Source organism: Antrostomus carolinensis, unplaced genomic scaffold, assembly GCF_000700745.2.
Source record: "Antrostomus carolinensis isolate BGI_N321 unplaced genomic scaffold, ASM70074v2 scaffold1248, whole genome shotgun sequence".
In the NCBI taxonomy this organism is placed as follows: domain Eukaryota; kingdom Metazoa; phylum Chordata; class Aves; order Caprimulgiformes; family Caprimulgidae; genus Antrostomus; species Antrostomus carolinensis.
The window spans coordinates 1-13,553 of NW_010334757.1; the positions used below are offsets into that span (position 1 = coordinate 1).

At 46.4% G+C, this 13,553-nt stretch overlaps 1 protein-coding gene across 1 annotated transcript in view; it reads right to left on the bottom strand.

Annotated features, from left to right (window-relative positions):
* Positions 1–1,252: 1,252 nt before the first annotated feature.
* Positions 1,253–13,553, bottom strand: part of LOC104529855 (probable E3 ubiquitin-protein ligase HERC3) — a 19,742-nt gene continuing 7,441 nt past the window's right edge. Inside the window, exons 8-13 of the mRNA XM_010174276.1 lie at positions 11,496–11,662; positions 10,262–10,328; positions 8,433–8,515; positions 5,035–5,218; positions 4,192–4,294; positions 1,253–2,385 (exon numbers count right to left, since the gene is read on the bottom strand). Coding sequence (XP_010172578.1) covers positions 2,177–2,385; positions 4,192–4,294; positions 5,035–5,218; positions 8,433–8,515; positions 10,262–10,328; positions 11,496–11,662 — 813 coding nt within the window. The 3' untranslated portion in view covers positions 1,253–2,176. The remainder of the gene's footprint in view (positions 2,386–4,191; positions 4,295–5,034; positions 5,219–8,432; positions 8,516–10,261; positions 10,329–11,495; positions 11,663–13,553) is intronic.

Consider the following 13,553-nt stretch of genomic DNA (forward strand, 5'->3'; position numbering starts at 1 on the left):
GCACATGCATTCACGCAAATGCACACACGCAAACGCGCACGCCCACACTCACGTACACACGCACGCTGACACGCACATGCATACACGTGCGGACGATCACGCAAACACATGCACACACGCAAACACACATGCACACGATCACGCAGACGCACAAACGCACACATTCAAACGCACATACATGCACCCACATGCACACCAAGCCCAGCTCTCACACAGTCACACAGTCACACACACAAACATGCACACGATCAGGCACGCACACATACGCACGCACACAATCACATGCATACGCACACAAACACGTAGACACACGCACATGCACATTATCACACGCGCGCACACACTGACACGCACATACGCACACGGTCACACACACGATCACATGCACAGACGCGCACACGCACACGATCCCACACTGACATGCAAATGCACGGGACACGCACACGATCACCCCAGGGTCCTGGCTGGGGTGCTCGGCAGCAGGGGTGAGCAGCGCCCTTCTTCCAGGTGCTCGGGGGTCTGGCCAGCGCCTGGAGCAGCCCCCCCTTTGCCTCCTGACACAAAGGCATCTGCTCAATCAGAATTAAACATCAAATTTATTGCATAATACTGTACTATGTACACACACGTTGAAAATAAACATTTGAGAGAATTGTATATTTGTCTGCAATGCTGCATTAGAAAGAGGCTGGAGGGCTCTCGGTGTAGCCCACAGCTTGTCTTAAAAAAAAACCCAGAAGCCTAAAACCTTTTGTTACGAGGTGCAAGGTTCAATACTGTGTATTGAACGTGGTGCATAAATACTGTGTCCTAATAACAAGTCAATGTCAAAACCACCTTAGGCTTCAAATGAGATTTACATCAAGACCTGAAAAAATGGGAGGAGTAATTAAAACTTCATTTACAGGGGCAGGGTGGCTGGGGGAAAGAGGATAAAGGCTCTCCAATCTCACCAGACAGCTTTAGGTAATGATTTTTGCCTCCTCAGTTCCTAATGTGCATTTCCAGTCTAATTTCTACAGCTTGTCCTTTAGGGCGCGCCAGCAAAACCGTTATCAAGTGAAGGGTTCCTCTCAAACAGCAAAAGAAGTGACCCTAACTGCAAAAATAAAACCAGTCTCCAAACAGGGGGTTATGGCTCCAGCGTGGATCTCGTGCGTATTTCCTTTCCTCTGACCTGGTGAGACTGGAGAGCTTGTAAACACGTCAGACACTCACACACGCAGGCACGTGCTCACATTCACACCCCCATGACCCCTCTGGAGAAAGGTGCCAGTGGTAACAGCAGCCACCTCACCTTGTGTTGGAATAACAGGTCTGTTCAGATGGAAAACAGGGCTCGCCAAAGCCCACCCATCTAACTTGTGGACTTGCCAAGACAGAAACACAACACAGGAGAGATGCAATTTGAGAAACCCGTGATTATAGGCAGGGTTTGTCCTTCCACAAGCTTGAACACAAACCCCACTCCAGAGGAGTTTGAGGCTTCTCTAAGAAGACATTGCTTGGAAACAGAATATGAGACAAGTGAGAAAAAAACAAGCCACGACACCAACCCATCATATTCTCCATGAGACATCCTGGTGCAAAAAAGACAGAGCATCACTAATACACCACGCTGGGGGTCACAACTGACGTCCCAGCCCAGTACCATTCACCAAGGGCCAAAGGGCAGAGGGGATATTTCCAGTCAAAGCAAGCAAGAACCAGCTTGCATTTAAAAAGGGGGGGGAAAGGCGGGGACGGGGGGGGAAATCACAGCTTTTCAAAAAGGAGATCACTATTTCATCCTCAACTTTCTTCACAGCCTACATGGAAGGAACATCCAAATATTTAAACTGGATTAAAAGGAGAGGTAAGTGTGTGTGTGTGCAGGGGCAATAAAAGCAAACTACAAGGAATTGCTGGGAGGGCAGTGGTGCCAAGTTGGAAACAACAAAAACGCCCACTGAACTGATTTTGTTCAGTAGATGAGAAAATTCAAAGCAATAGCCTCTCCCTGCTGAAGCCCCACAAAACGCTGGCAGCATCAGGCTGAGACTGCATCATCTCAATCTATTATTATTATTAATTATATTTTCCCCCAAAATGTTTTGATCCATTCCCTTACAAAAATAAAGCCAAACCCGTCGTGTTCCTCCTCCGTACCCAAGTGTCTGTGCCTCTCCCACGCTGGTCAAGCTAAGCTAAAGCCCTCGTAGTGATCGATGGCTTGCACCAGCCGGGCACTGAGGATCTCCTTGCTGCTGTACTTGGGCAGGTCCAGGAGATTGTAGCAGGTATGGGCCACGGGCAGGTACTGCTCCCCGCTGGCGGTGGACTGGATGACGATGCGCAGGCTGGACATGCCGTAGATGGGAATGCGGTCGCTGCCCGTCAGAAACACTAGGAGAAGCAGAGGGAAGGGTGGGCAGTCAGGGCAGGCGACCTCACGCCAAGGGCTGCACCTGAAGGCAAACTCCATCCCCACCTGCATGGCAGTACCCCACCTGGAGGGGCCAAAACACTGACTGAACTCCGTGCAGGGCATGGCTGGCCTCACAGGGGAGGTGCAGGAGAGCAGAGACGAGAAGCAAGGCCATTCCTGGGTGCACAGGTGAGTAAATAAATCATTCCACGACCCCCTTCCCTTAAAAGCTCCCTCTTAACGGGGGAGTTACCCACAAAAGCCTCTGCTGGGAACTGGGACCCCTGGGACCCTCTGTACACAGCTGCTAACTTCAGCGTGCAAGTTTCTGGCCAAGTCATTTTTTCCAGCTCCAACATGCAGGACAACTAGCTGACTGCTCGTGTCTTTTGGGCAAAAAAGGTCACATAAAAACACTGGCTTTCATCTTTCCAGCAGCCACAGAATCACAGAGTGGCTGAGGTTGAAGGGACTTCTGGAAGTCCTCTGCTCAAGCAGGCCCACCTAGAGCTGGCTGACCAGGACTATGTCTAGCTGTTGAGTGTCTGCAAGGTTGAAGACTCCACAACCTCTGGACAACTGTGCCAGTGCTCAGTCACCCTCACAGGGAAACTGATGTTCAGAAGGAACTTGCTGTGTTTCAGGTTGTGCCTGTTCCCTCCAGCCCCTTCACTGGGCACCACTGAAAAAAGCCTAGCTCTGTCCTCAAGTATTTACACACAGTGATGAAGTCCCTTGTGAGCCTTCTCTTCTCCAGGCTGAACAGTCCCAGCTCTCACAGCCCTTCCTCATAAGAGATGTTCCAGTCCCCCAGCCATCTCAGCAGCCCTTCGCTGAGTCTCTCCAGTATGTCCGTGTCTCTCTTGTACTCTGGGGAGATCAGAACTGGTCCCAGCACTCCTTGTGTGGCCTCACCAGTGTTGAGTAGAAGGGAAAGATCACTTTCTTCAATCTGCTGACAACACTTCTCCTAATGCAGCCCAGGCTACCATTTGCCATCTCTGCAGCAGGAGCGCATTGTTGGTTCATGATCAACTTAGTGCCCACCAGGACTCCCAAGGGAGCAAAAGTTATTGGCTGTAGCAACAAACTCAGAACTACTTGCCCTTAAAACCTTGTATTTCTCCTTGTCTCCCCTTTTGTCCCCAGATAAAGTGACCCCCACACAGCAGCTCAGATCTGTGGGTGGCTGGGACACTTGAAGCAACACATATGGGCACTTCCCAAGGCCACTGCTGCAAGGCATTTTCTCTCCTCAGCACACCACCCACCATACTAGCACAAGGAGACCACCACCAGGAGGGGAGGTATCTGCTACCCAGCCACACCAATATGTGGTCTCATTTGCCTGCCACATTATACACTATCTATCTTCTCCGCTCAGCTGCCACCCTACAACTGCCCTGTTGCCCCCCAAAAAGTGCTGCAGTGCCTGAAAGCTCAGCTTGCACAGGAAGGAATGAGATGAAGTATGGGCACTGGGGATTGCTATGAATTCACCCCCTGGGAACACGATCAATGGATACTGCACTGCCTTGTGAGAGGCTGCACTGGAACTTGCACTGCACACACCACCCAGGGACTTTGAGGGTAAAAATGAACCCGAAAAACAAAAGAGAGGGAGAAAACAGATTATCTGACTAGCAGATAACTCAGGAGACAGCCATTCATGCTGGATCATCTTCTAGCACTTAATGCAATGTGTCATACCCATGGAGCTCTGCAGACACTCCCACCCGATTCTTCAATCTCAGGAGACATTCTGCACCACTTAAGATACTTACAGAGAAATTTCTTCTTCTTTTCCAAGGGAAATGCATGAAAGGTTTCCCAAAACATTCTCACGGTTGGGTGTGTCGCAGTGTAGTCTCCCTTATAGACTGCACTCTGGTAAAAACCAAGAAGTCACATCATTTCATCTGGCACTAGAAAGCAAAGACTAAGCAGAACCCAGACCTGATCTCTCCTGGTATCTGACATTAGATCAACATCTGACAGTTACAAAATGGAGCTCAGGACGGGCCATGGGTAATAGCGTGGCTCAAAGACCCAGCAAAGGGTTCTCCTCCAGCAATACGTGGAAGGCAGGCACTAGGCTTCTAGCCATTCAGCTAATTACACGTGTCATACGGAATCCTGGAGGACCTGTTCGCAGGCCAGACCCATGAACAGGATCGTATGTTCTGCATCGCAAAGTCACTCACTGCTCAGGCTGAGACAGAGCAAGTAACTTCCCAGTCTGTGCATTCTGAGGGGATGCAACACTTCCTTTGCACCCAGACTCCCCTTTGAACCTTTGGCTGCGTATTTTTTGCCCTTGTGCAGTGCTGTAGGTGAAGACCCTGACTTTGTCCCTTCCCTTCAGTCTTAGGTCTCGTCCCTAAAAACAGCAGATGGAAGTCCTTCTCCCCTATCCATTTTCATCCTGAGTTTCCTCCCTGAGCTTTATGAGTAGCAGGACAGCCCAGTAAGAAACTTTTCATGTGAATGATGGTGGTGTACAAGGAGCATTAAAAAAAAAAATCTGTGGCTTATCACATCTCACGTACCAGGCTTGTGCCCACCTCACACAACTATGCAATCCTGGTACCAGAAATATAAAGAAAAATAAAAGAGGGAAGCTTTACCTCCTCCAATTCCTCCCAGTTGTAGTTACTGTTTCCAACTATCATGGCTCTGAGCTCTGTGGGCTGGAAGAGTTCCAGGACTTTCCCACCACACACTTTCAGGAAGCCAGTGGAAAAGGCCGTGTACCACTCATGGATGGAGAGGTTGAAGATGTAATTTATGTAGGCTTCAACAAATTCTTCCCTAGTGCATCGAGAGAGAGAAGGCAAAGGAAAGCACTTTTAATCATATGCCTGAAGAGCAGCACTGCTAAGTTTTCCTGTTTCTGCCTGTGATGCGTCTTGCAAACATGAGTCTCCAACAGGTTCAACCCACTGCCCTCCTCTCACTGAGCTAAGCCACTGCAACATGGACAAAGTATTAGGCAGCAAGTACCACCACGTGTCTGCTTACTCCCCGGCAGTGTCAGCATAGGAGGGCCCCCAGCAGCCCAGGCTCTACTACCAGCAAATCCACCCAGTGGCCTTGCTTCCAGTTGCCCACGGGGCCAGGAGGGAGCCAGAGGGACATCAAGCACTGGGGAGGCATCAGGAACAGAGCCCTCTTCCCTGTGGAACCTGTGGCCTGCACAGAGGATGTGTTAAGCAAGTATCAGGATTCAGTCACCAGAGGAACACGTCTACCTCCTGGCCCAGCTCCTGCAACCCTACATTTCGAAGTCCAGAAAATAACCTACAGCTCTTCTCAGGCTGCAGGTGTCCGGGGTTACTCAGCACAGGGCTCTGTGCCCACCTGCAGTGACCTCGGACTGCCAGGTTGCTGTCAGCAAGTGCTCTGCTGAGGAGAGGGAACAGACAACATTTAGAAGACTACCACTTCCAAAAACAAGAGCCTCCCAGAGCCCTAGTTAGGTGAATTTTCAGAGGCAGCTCCTGCTGACTCAGTCCCCAATTGCATAAAAAAACCCCCAAAAAAACACCACCACCCCCCCCCCCCAAAAAAAAAAAAAACAACTAACAAAAAAAAAAAACCCCACCACCAAGAAACATCCCTCACTACAGAGCACGAAAATAGTCTTAGAAAGCACGGAAACCTCCTCTTCAGCCTTCACACTGGTTAAATAAATACAGGCCTTGTGCATTTGGAGTACATGGCAAAGACAGTGACTCCTCACAGAATGATAACTCTGTTTTGCTTCAAGGGTTCCCAAGAACAGCATTAAAATAAAAACAGCATTCTGTAGTCATTGGCAAGAAACTTGTGGCAGGCCCTGGCCAAACCCTGTCTCTGGATTTTGTTTGTTAGGAGGTTAAGTACCTTTATTCTACTCTTTCTTTCCTATTCTCAGACCACCATGATCTGAGTGCAATGCTATAATTTTATTTGTGCAATGACTTAAAATATTGCCCCAGAATTATTTTTTTTCCTCCACACTGGACCATAATGCACCAGCCAACGTGGCAAACTGGGACACGAAACTGTTCTCTGTGGGTGGAGGTGTCGTTTTTGCCCGACATTCGAGAGCAGCTCACGCCTGCGCTCAGAGGATAAGCAGATCAGGGATCACCATGGAATCCTATCTCTTGATCTCTAGCTGAGGAGGTCACAACCAAAAGAAATATTTTGACCTTTTGGTGGAGGAATTCTCAATGCATATGGTATGTAAAAGCAGCAAGGAATGAGTGAGAAAGTAAAAAAGGAAAATAAGGAAGCAGACTGACAAATATGAAACCTTGGAATAAGAAATCATAGCAAAGGGCGAGTTATTTTCCAGAGCATTTGTTTTATTGTCATTTTCCTGATAGTCACCTGAGCATTAGGGAAATCCAAGCCAATTAAGCACTTAACTGTTGCTTAATACCTCTCTGACTGTTACGGTAATGAACCCTCCACCAAGAACATTTTATGTTGTGACATCCAATATTAACTCCAAAGGAGAAAGGGAAAATGCAGGCATTTGCTACTTGACATTTTTCAGTCAAAGCATCCTGTGCATTCTTCAGTTCCCAGTGAACTTTCCTCAAGCAGGAAGGGCAGTGCCCAAAGACATGCACGCAGCAAACTCTTGAGGCCAGGTGGGTGGCAAATTGGTCCATACCTCTAAATGAAGGGGTGGAGGAAGTCATTAAGCACTGCAAGGTGGATGAATTGACAGCCGTGTCTAGACCTGGATTTAGAGGTTAGCTTGAGTTCAAAATTCTGGTCAAGACGAAGCAATTGCATTTTGGAATGTGTCAAGCCAGTGCAGCCACAGACTAGCCCTTCTCCTTCAGGATTTGCTTCTCTTGTTGCCTATCCTGTGTTAACAGACAGTTGCAGGAGCTAATTTGGGTGCTCTTCCCAAACACTTGCTCAGCTAACATCTTTGTTCCTCCTTCCAGGCCAATACAGCACACAGTAGAAAAACAGACGGTTTTGAGTGTACGTGTCCAGTCTAAAAACCTAAAAGGCACTATCAGTGGCATTCTCATCTTTACTTCACTGTTGCAAGTGTAGCTTAAGCTCTCCTCTATTTACCTGAAGCCCATCTTCTCTTTTCAGGAAGACAGATTTACACTGCTCCATCTCCATGTGGGTTTTGCATGGAGGCAGCTGTAAAATTGCACCTTTTTGGGCAGCAGTAAAGTAGGTAAGAAGGCAATACAAAGCCTTTGTTACAGCAATGGCTTTAGACACGGTCAGAACCCTTTTACATAATCGGATTAATAGGAAATGACTTCATCTCCAGGCTTGCCAGTAAGGTCTTCAGCAATCCTAGCACAAGCCCCTAACCATGCTGCTGACTAGTCACTGGATCACACTGTTGTGCCAGCAGAGAAAGAATTCAAACAGGGCTTCAAGTAACAAAGGCATTTGCAGAAATCCAATTACAGGATTATGAGAAGAAAATAGTTTAGTAGTTGGAAAAAAAGGGCAGGGGAGGGGGGAAATGGTAGCTGTACTGGTAGTAACTCATAGGTGTTCAGTCAAACAGAAAGGAATCTATGTACAGTAGGGCCTTATGGGTCCAAACAGGGATAGTGGGTCTCCATCAGGCGTACTCAAGTGTTTCTGTCTCCAGAACTAAGAGTATGAACAAGTTTGCCAGGCTCAGTTTTGTTGGTCACTTACAGTTCTTCTCTAAAGCACTAGGGAGATTAACCTCCAAGGGCCAAAACATGTTGCAATCACTATTCACCGTGAGAAAGCTGCCAAGGGTCTATAAGAAGGCCTTTTGTAGGAGAGATGTCCATCCAAAAGGCTGTGGGACATTTTCCAAAGATTGCTGGAAAGACGATGAAAACTTGCTTTTTATTCAAGTGCCACTGACATCCAGGAACTTTTGAATAGCTGGTCTTAGAATTTGTTCACAGTGACTTCTAATTCTCTCACACATTTCACTTCAGCCAAATTTTCTGTGGCATTGCACCTGACTTCACCACAAGTATGAGTTCACCCCCACATATCCCCCACTTACCTATTGTCCTTCTGCACCAGAATTTTATCTCCATCTTCAACCAGGTTCTTCTGCTCTGTCACACCATAGCTTTCCCTGCATATCTACACAAAACCAGAAACTTAATTTTAGCAGAAGTACTTTTTAGGCCACATACCCACAGAAAGATACAGGGTTCTCTTTTGCAGCTGATGACTGGTATGTGAAGGTGAGCCAGAGGAAATAGTATCTACAGAACGTTTTTTCTCTGCTCCAAATGCCCTGCATGCTTCAATCATTCACATTTGCTGTAGGACTGCTATTAAGTCTAAATGCAAACTCAGAAAGGAAGAAAGTTATTATTTTAGGTAAATTTCCTGCAGAAAAAAAACCCAAGAGATTGATAACTTAAAACCTGTATTTAACTAAGCCCACGTGCTCTGGTAATAAAAAGGGCTCCCTTTTTTTATAATAGGAGTTCAGTAGGTTAATTCATCTGCTCTCATTGCAAGATGGCATGACCACAGGTAGCTTCCTACTTTTGCCTGGCCTAGGATGGCACCACTACAAACACAGATTCTGTACAGACAAAATTGGTCACGTGGAGAAAATGCAAAAGGGTCAGTGTTCAAGTCGCCATGCACAAAAGAGGTTCAGATTTTGACACGCAGGATAAGTTATTCATTTCAATGTTTGGGATATCATTCATTTACTCATTTAAAAGTTTTAACAGATGTATCTCTAAGTCTTTATATATTATGCAGCATATAGTGCAAGAAAGAGAGAGTAAGAATGTCCTTTTGTGTGAAAGGAGAATTTGGAGAAAGACCTCGAGTTACTTCAAAGGTATTCTTTTTTACGTAGTCCGCGTTATCATCATTATGATTTCGTTACCTCATCCTGAATTGCAGCTCTGACCTGCGTAAGACACAGTCAGACCCAGGTCTGACTCACTCCAGAGGTATGTTTGACCTCAGAGACTTTATGTGCTGTCATTTATGAAATAAGGAAATGGACAACACTCTCCTAGCTCAGCAAAGATTTTCTTCAGAGTCAGCAGCAGAGTTTTTACCCCAGGCAGGCCCTGAACAGATTGTCAAGAACCCAGATCAAGCTCAAGATGAACCCATCACTCACAACCTGTCAGAGCATCAGGACATCAAAGCAAAGACATTGAAACATGGAAGCCTTTACCTTGCCTGAGTCAACAGAGCAAAACATAGCTTGGAGAATAATGATGCCGTATGTCTTTGTGAGGTTCTAAATGTTTGCAGATGATGAGGGACATACTTGATATTCCAATGTCTACCAAGATTGAACTCTTAATTTCAGGGAATTACTGCCATAGTAGCACAGCAAAGCTGACTACCTCAGTGTGTCTCCTAGCAATTGCTTCCAGCCTTTTGTTTCTAAGAAAGTCTGACCAAGTCCACTCACTATAAATTTTTAAGTAAAAAAGTATTAATAATATGGCAGCAAGGAAAATTCTAAATTGTGTTAGCATTTCAAGAGTTTACCTAGTGATGTCAAAGCCTAACGTTCATTTTCCAGGAGGATTCAGGAATCTAATTCTCACTGCTTAGTGTGAGAAGTTGGCCACTGGCATGTAAGTCACGTGCCACAGTGACAAGAAGGCTGTTTTGAAAACCACTCTGCCTAATCTACTTACTAGCTCAGTTTTCATGACCACATATGAAAGAGCAAGGGAGCTGACAGCAAAGAATTTTAGTGTTTTAACATTAACATTTAATATTAACACAGGGTGTGTGCTACAGGCATAGTTTGGAATAAACCATAATACATGTGAATAAGGAGATGGGCTTCAACTGTACCATAGCAATCACAGAGCTGATATGTTACATGTGTCTTACTGTAAAATTCAAGCAGAATGTCTCTTCTACATCTTCCCCAGGGTAATCTAAAAGTTGCTGAAGACTCCTACATGACAGGTAGGGCAAGAAATGAGATTAAAAAAAAAAAAAAAGAGATTCAAAAAGCCATACAAGTAAAGGGAAAAAGAAATTCAGCAAAAGTAAACAGCATCATAGATCTGGGCAATAGGACTACAAGAGAGAGAATCTCTCAGTCATCTGAAGGGGTAAGAAATTCATCTCAAATAAAGAGATGCTTTGTAGAAGTAGGATAAATGCCAGTCCACAAAAATTATCAATATAGTCCATACCTACCTAGTACATGGATCCCCTTTAATGGTCCTGGCCTTAGAACAGAATTACTTTTCTAGTTTTTAAGGAGTGATAGATATTCATGCCATCACCACACAGAGGTCTGAGGGAGTGGAGAAGAGCAGGTGGTGGATTAGATCTGTATCCCCATGATGTAGAAAATACTCTTCTCCTATCCCTCAAAATCCTACTGCTGTTTTCCTGGCATTTTACCTCATTATTGTTAAATAAAGCTGTAGCTTTGTGCAGATAAATCAGACTGCAAGTCAGAAGAAAAAAGAAGACAGCAGTCAGGCAGTGGGATCTTAACCTCCCAGTGTCAGAGGGAACCAATATCCCCCCATGCAATTAGGCAGGAAAGATTCAATAGGGAGTTTAGAAAAAGTCATTCCTTCACTCCATTCAACTCCCTTCTTTCTGGCATGAGAGCAGGTCAGAGTTACACTGGTTCAGGGATGGGACAGTTCACATCCTACACACAGTTCCCATTCTGGGCTGCATCATGAGACACGCAGCGCATCTGCTTGCTAACCCAAGCCTGGCTTGGGAGGAAAGGCTGAGGCTAGGATCTGGGATCGTGCATGGAATCACACAGTGGAGGGACAGGCCCCCAACCCCCTGCTCTCAAAGGAGTGTGGTAGGTGTGTTTTGGTTGTGTTGATACCCAGTTTCTGGGGGCTGGGAAGGTGAGTACAGAGGTTAGAGCCTAAGCAGATGGCTTTGATAGCCTGTGGGACAGGAGAAGTCTCACATGAAATTTATCACCAGCTTATGTAGTTCGCTAGGATCAAAGCCCCTCAAATTTATCGGTCACTCAAAAGGATCAGGCAGTGTTTTAACAAACAGCTTCTACCCAGTTTGGCATTTCTTGCTCTCAGGTGGTCTCCCTTCCCAGAAAGGCTGCAAATTTTGTTTTTCATACCTTCCTTCTGTAGGGGACAGCTCCTTCAAATCCTCTAGGCAGGGCTTCACATTCAAGAGCTTTTTGTACAGAGCCAAGGGAAAGTGAAGGTCTACCACTGTGAAGTTGTATATTGCAAGACCACATATGATGCCGATCAAGTGAAACCAGTTGTGTTCTACAAAACACTGCAAAACCACACAGAGAAATCCTGATGAGACACACTGCCACAGGTGCGATGCACAGACAGTAACCTTTCTCCCATGCACTAAGAAGCCAGCCCCTGTTTTTCCAACCAGGACAAAATCAGAGAGCTCCCATCAGGTCCCAGTTCGGTTGTGAATTCCTTGCTGGAGTGTGCCACAGAAATAAAGATTCAGACACCAAGCCCTATTTTTTTTTTTGTAAGCCATGATTAGCTGTGGAAACAGCAACAGCTGCTTTCCATCTTACCTGTCTTTTATTTCCTTTTTCCATACCTCTGTGACATTAACAGAGCTTTGACATTTGCTGTTCACTGCAAGAAAACACGTTAACAATTCTCTCCCTCTCACCCATCCCATTTTCTATTAAGAGCTGATGCATAATCACATTTGCCACCCTGGCAAATATACCAACATAGGTGCTGGCATCCTGCTCTTCATTCCTTCGCATATTTACTCTCACACTGGTAGGTCAGTCACAGACTGGCTGCCTATATTTGTTAAATATTGTAAATACATGACTCATATTTTCAGTGCTTACACTGTCACTATTCTTAGTATCAAAAGACTTGTTGTTTTTATAACATTAACAAGAGGAGCAATTGCTCTGTAATACTGTTTACAAGTTACAAAAGGTGCCATGTATTATCTTTCCTTGTAAAATGTAGTTAATAAATTAAAAGAACCCCCACCAGGGCACCTACACCTTAAGGGAAGGCTGACAACATCATTTTCCATCTTGATACCTAGACAGGTGAATTTAAAAGAACATAAACCACCCCCTCCAGCATAACGCTATCGGACAGGCCTGTGCATGTGGTGTACTCAGACTTTATTAAAGCCTTTGACACCATTTCACACAGCATTCTCCTGGAGAAACTGGCCACCCATGGCTTGGATGGATGTGCTCTTTGCTGGGTAAAGAACTGGCTGAAGGGCCGGGCCCAGAGACTTGTGGTGAATGGAGTTAAATCCAGCTGGAGGCCGGTCACAAGTGGTGTTCCCCAGGGCTCAGTGTTGGGGCCAGTTCTGTTTAACACCTTTATCGATGATCTGTATGAGGTGATTGAGTGCACCCTCAGTAAGTTTGCAGATGACACCAGTTTGGGTGGCAGCATTGATCTGCTTGAGGGTAGGAAGGCTCTGCAGAGGGACCTGGACAGGCTGGATTGATGGGCTGAGGCCAAGGGTATGAAGTTCAATAAGGTCAAGTGCTGGGTCCTGCACTTGGGTCACAACAACCCCATGCAGCGCTATAGGTTTGGGGAGGAGTGGCTGGAGAGCTGCCCGGCAGAAAAGGACCTGGGGGTGTTGGTTGACAGCAGGTGAACATAAGGCAGCACTGTGCCCAGGTGGCCAAGAAGATCAATGGCATCCTGGCTTGGATCAAAAACAGCGTGGCCAGCACGATTAGGGAAGTGATCCTCCCCCTGTGCTCAGCTTTGGTGAGGCCACACCTCGAGTACTGTGTTCAGTTTTGAGCCACTCACTACAGGAAAGACGCTGAGGTGCTTGAGCAGGTCCAAAGGAGAACAACAAGGCTGGTGAAGGGCTTGGAGAACAAGTCTTATGAGGAGCGGCCAAGGGAGCTCAGGTTGTTGAGCCTGGAGAAGAGGCTGAGGGGAGACCTTATCACTCTCTACAACTAGCTGAAAGGAGGATGTAGAGAGGTGGGAGTTGGTCTCTTCTCCCAGGTAACAAGCGACAGAATGAGAAGAAATGGCCTCAAGCTGCACCAGGGGAGGTTTAGGTTGGATATTAGGAAAAACTTCACTGAAAGGGTTGTCAAGCACTGGAACAGGCTGCCCAGGGAAGTGGTGGAGTCACCTTCCCTAAGGGGATTTAAAAGACGGGTAGACAGGGGCTTAGGGAAATG